This window comes from Pholis gunnellus, assembly GCF_910591455.1.
Source record: "Pholis gunnellus genome assembly, chromosome: 17".
Lineage (NCBI taxonomy): Eukaryota > Metazoa > Chordata > Actinopteri > Perciformes > Pholidae > Pholis > Pholis gunnellus.
This window is the reverse complement of record NC_136544.1, coordinates 15990328-15994948: the sequence shown is the minus strand read 5'-3', so window position 1 is coordinate 15994948 and position 4621 is coordinate 15990328. Positions and strand designations below refer to the sequence as shown.

Sequence of the window (4621 nt, the reverse complement as noted above, 5' to 3'; positions counted from 1 at the left end):
GATTCGACGGATGTTCTGTTCTTCTGTACGATCATATATACATTGTGTGCTTACGTTTGTGGTTTATAGTGTTTTGCAACCTACACATGGCTGCTGTAGGATTATTGAACAGCATGTTTTTTATATTTCTGACACAACACGAGATAAACAACGTTCTTCACTTGAGAAAAAGACAAACGGTCATTTGCATATAAAGATCATTGATTTTAACATAACAGTGGGTGAATACTTTTTTGTTCCCATTACGAAATACTAGACACTGTGTTTTTTACAATACGTTCTTTTCACAGCATGTGAATACAACCATCAACATTTATGAGATGCACATATTCAGTTTCCTGCTGAGAGATGGATGAGAAGCTTGGTACCACCGTGTCAATCTGCAAACTGAATATGCAAACAGTTATTTCCCAAAATGTCAAAGTATTCCTTTAAGGCTTGATAATGATGCTCATAGTAATGTCCACATCTAGACGTATATAGTGTGTAGTATTATAATATTCTGTTGATATTAATCCTGAATGGTTATGGATTTTGTTCCCTGAGTGTACTAAAACACTACTGATCTGCAATGAATCCAATGTTGTTGTTGTTGTTGTTGGTCTTCATTGTCTCCTCAGTGACTACTCTGCAGTGTGTATCTGCTCTCAGGGTCTCCTGAGGTCACGTTATCTTAACTGCCTCTCCCGCTCCAGTGGCTTGGTTTACCGACTCAAAGCCTCTGGTGACGGGCGTCTTTGGTCTTTGACTCTGCGGAGCAGCAGAAGGTTGCATTTTTTTCCACTTTCTTCACTCTGAGCTTTGAAGTTAATTTTAAAGTTTGTCTTCGTGGCTTTTGCTCCTGTTTATGTTACGGTGGACGAAAACCACACATGAGAGAAAGTCATTGTGCAACACAATACCTGCACGTGTCCTCGCTTGCACTCTTGGTCACATACTGTTTATATTTATGGCAATCTTATCTCAGGGGCTCATAGTTGGCTCATGTAAATCCACTAGACGGTTGCAGAATTAAGGATGTTTTGTCACTAATGCAAGAGACTCCATCGGGTCTTTTGAGTTTATTTCAGTTTCACAAAAGAAGAAATGCATACAAATACAAATGCAAAGAAAAGTTGTCTTTCCACTCTCCACCCGAGCAAAACCTGTGAAACAGATGAGCAAATGCAGTCGGTTGGAACAGAAACTTATCTTTGAGGAAGACCATATACAAATCCTAAAAAAGAGAGGATGTACGGTTTGAACGAGATGTGAAAGAAGAAAAGCTTTTTTTGTCTGTAGGTGGGGTTTAAATGACATATTCTCACAAAACTGACCTGGATGAAATTCATTACATTTTACATTTTTTTTTGTAGCATAACTACAAAGCAGATTTAAAAAGCATTTACAGTAAAAAAGAGGTGCATAAAGGCAGTAAATCAGCGCTCCTTATTTGTCCTACATGGGAAGACTGCCTCCTTCTGGCCATCAGGATGAAGTGAAGGTTTGATGAAGTCATTTCCTACAACTACCAACAAAACAAAACAGATTATGGCATTTCAAAACACAAATGCTGTTTCTGCAAAGGTTAAAGTCTATTTTTAGGCACATTGTTTCATCAGTCAAAGTCCTCTCAGAGTCCACAGTCATCAGTTTTGAGTGCCAACAGTGAATCAGTGAGCTTAGAACAGCAAACTCTCCCTAATCAGGCAGGAGGGGAAGTCAAAATACGCTTTTAGATTTGTACTCAAACCAATCATTAAATCAGCTGACTTCCTCATCTCCAGTTAAAGATTTACTAATCGGTGAAATATTAAGGTTTGGTAACACTTTGACACCCATGTATGGAATGCATTATAAACATACTTGTAGTGTGCTATAATCAGTTCATGGCACTATATAATTTTAATCATAGGCACTTAGAAACATCCATAATGCTTTATAACAATAATCATAACACATTATAAAGCATTGTATAATGTGTTATAGGGTTTCATGATTACTGGTCACTCACTGACATTGTGTATTCAAATTCCCATAGTTGTAAAAAGATAAAAAATCTAAGCTGTTTATAACGCATTTATAAGTATGTTGATAATGCATTATAGACATGGGAGTCATAAAAAGTGTTGCTTAAGGTCTCATCTTTCCAGAGAAGAGTGTTGCGCGTCGGCTCTCAATTGCAAGTTATTAGATAACATGTTGAAAACAAATGATATGCCCACTCAATGGCACTCAGCAACAATGGCAAACAGAGCTAACAGTCTAACAGACCTTACCCTTTTTAATGCCATGCCTCAATCTTTGTTTTCTTCATATCATAAATTCCATGATCCCCACCATTATACAGATCCACTGCAGTTTGACGGTGCATCCTGATGAACTGATCTTTTTCACAACCAAAGGTAGCTGTTGCCTAGAGAGCCTCATCCTGGTGGAGGGTATCCCCAGTGAGCATTCATACGAATCATTCAGGTTTCCTTTCTCTACACTAATTGTACTCGAGACATTGAACCGTCCATGAGGGTCCTTCACTGCCTGTGTGCTGGCTGAGTCCGTGAAGTTAACATCTCCCTGCAACCAGTGGACGGTGCCAAAGGGGTAAACTCCATTGAACCAGCACTCAGCATGAGACTCGTTGATGGAGGAGTCAGAACTTCCAAAGCAGCCTGTAATGATCAAGGACTTTTTAGACAGATGAAAGAAGACAGCGAGAACAATCTGTTTAAAAAAAAGAAAAAGTTTGATGCTCACCTTGTACTGTGACATGAGTTGTGTTAGACTTTGCTCCGCTAGTGGAATGTAGTTTACAGATGTATTTCCCCTCGTCGACCGGCATCACGTTGAGGAGCGACAGCGTGAGTCTGTGAGGCCGGACCGTGCTTTCACACAGAGCCTCAGATCCGTCGTCTCCATATTGACACACACTTTTATTCTTAGCCAGCCAGGAAAATGACTTAATATTGCCTGATGTGCTGGCTTCACACGTCAGTGTCACATTTCCCCCACACTGCGCAGCCACCTGGGAAATGGTCTGCAGCGTCACACCTTGACCGGCTGAATGATCAGAGAAAGAGATGATTAAAGTTAGAACAGAACACGGGTCCATTGTCAATATTGTTTTGAAGTAAGTATATGAGGGTCAAATTATGATAATTACTTTGTGAAAGTAGTCTTTCGTCTCTTGGTTACCTTTTTTAGATTTGGGACAGCTGTTAGTATACGGTTGGGTTAAACAGTTTTATGACTATCTTAAGGAATAGTAAGGCATTTTGGGAAATACACATAGTCACTTTATGACCAAAAGCAAGATAAGAAGATTGGTACCGCTCTCAGTTCTGAATGATAAATGTGTAGCTACAGCCAGCAGCCAGTTAGCTTAGCTTAGCACAATGACTGGAAACAGGGGGGGAAACAGCTAGCCTGGTTCTGTCCAGATGTAACAAGAACAATCCACCTACCAGCGCCTCTAAAACTCACTTTGTTTAATCTGTTCTAAACCCAAAGAACGACAACAGAGAGGGTTATATGTTGGACTATTATCAGGAAGAGCCATGCTAGCTGTTCTATGCTTAATTAAATCACAAGTAGTATTGATATTATAGGAGGTTTCCCAGAAACACATAAGAAAGTGATAAAAAACACAACGATGCACATGTTCAGTAAAAGCTGTAAACATTTCAATCAGTTCACAAGAAAAGATGTGTTGATACACGTGTCTCTTCATGCACAAAACAAAAAGCCTCACCAGCAATGCTGACTGCTGAAGTCAACCAGAGGATGGAAAGCCAGCCCAAAATATGCCGAGTCATCACATCAGGGGAGAAACGCTTCATCTCTTTCATCTGCATTGAAAACAATGTCGCATCAGATGAAGCAGATACAAGCTAAACACAGGCAACCGATTGTACTAAAGGGCTGTGTGTCCTCGGAGGATCTACTGTGTGGAAGAAGGCTCGCTGAGTCCGCCTTAAGGTAAACACTAAGTGATGTGATGTCAGCTCCTAACGTGAGCAGACATGCCGTGGAATGAATGACTGATGAGGAACAAGAGTAAGAGTTCCGGCCTGCTTTAAAAAACCCTTTAACAGAAACCATGTTTTGATACTCACAGTCCACCACATTGGCTCTACTTTTTTCTCAACATCATTTTTATTTTAATATATGTAGCCCTAATAGGTAGAACTTTTATTCTAGCAAATATGTATGAAACATTTGTCAATTGGAGATGTTTAATACTTGGTTAATTACTTGGATCTAACCAGTTTTCATCCCCTTTACTCCAGAGAGAAGTCACATATTTATGCGTCATGTAAACAATTCTGTGTTCATGAAGATCAAAAGTCAGGAGGCTGTGTGAATACATTTCAGGGCTTTTCTATCAGTGTTGCTGTTTGCATCAGAATTTGGTGTTTATGGTGTTTAAGATGCATTAAGTTGTGGTTGATCATTCAAATTGGCCAACAAACATCAGAAAAAAGATCCTTAATTTGTGCATTTTGACTTCTGTATTGAAAATACTTCAATTTAGTCACCCAGTTATAATTATAGCTTCTCTGACTCTCACCAGACAATGCAATAAAGAGAGACATTACTCTGGGCATCAACTTGACTCCATGTAAAAGCAACATTTAAAGATGCA

The 4621-nt window shown here is 39.4% G+C and overlaps 1 protein-coding gene across 2 annotated transcripts; it reads right to left on the bottom strand.

Annotated features, from left to right (window-relative positions):
- Positions 1-1053: 1053 nt before the first annotated feature.
- Positions 1054-3908, bottom strand: LOC306709029 (cell adhesion molecule 3-like). 2 transcript variants are annotated; one of them, XM_079177043.1, is made up of 4 exons: positions 3728-3908; positions 2734-3036; positions 2259-2648; positions 1054-1507 (listed from the first exon to the last, which is right to left on the bottom strand). In XM_079177043.1, exons 1-3 carry the CDS (start codon positions 3828-3830, stop codon positions 2293-2295), a joined length of 762 nt encoding a protein of 253 aa, XP_079033169.1. In that variant the 5' UTR covers positions 3831-3908; the 3' UTR covers positions 1054-1507; positions 2259-2292. The 2 variants fall into 2 exon arrangements, with proteins under 2 accessions (XP_079033169.1, XP_079033168.1); XM_079177042.1 differs by having other exon boundaries at positions 1054-2648.
- Between the last annotated feature and the right edge of the window lie 713 nt (positions 3909-4621).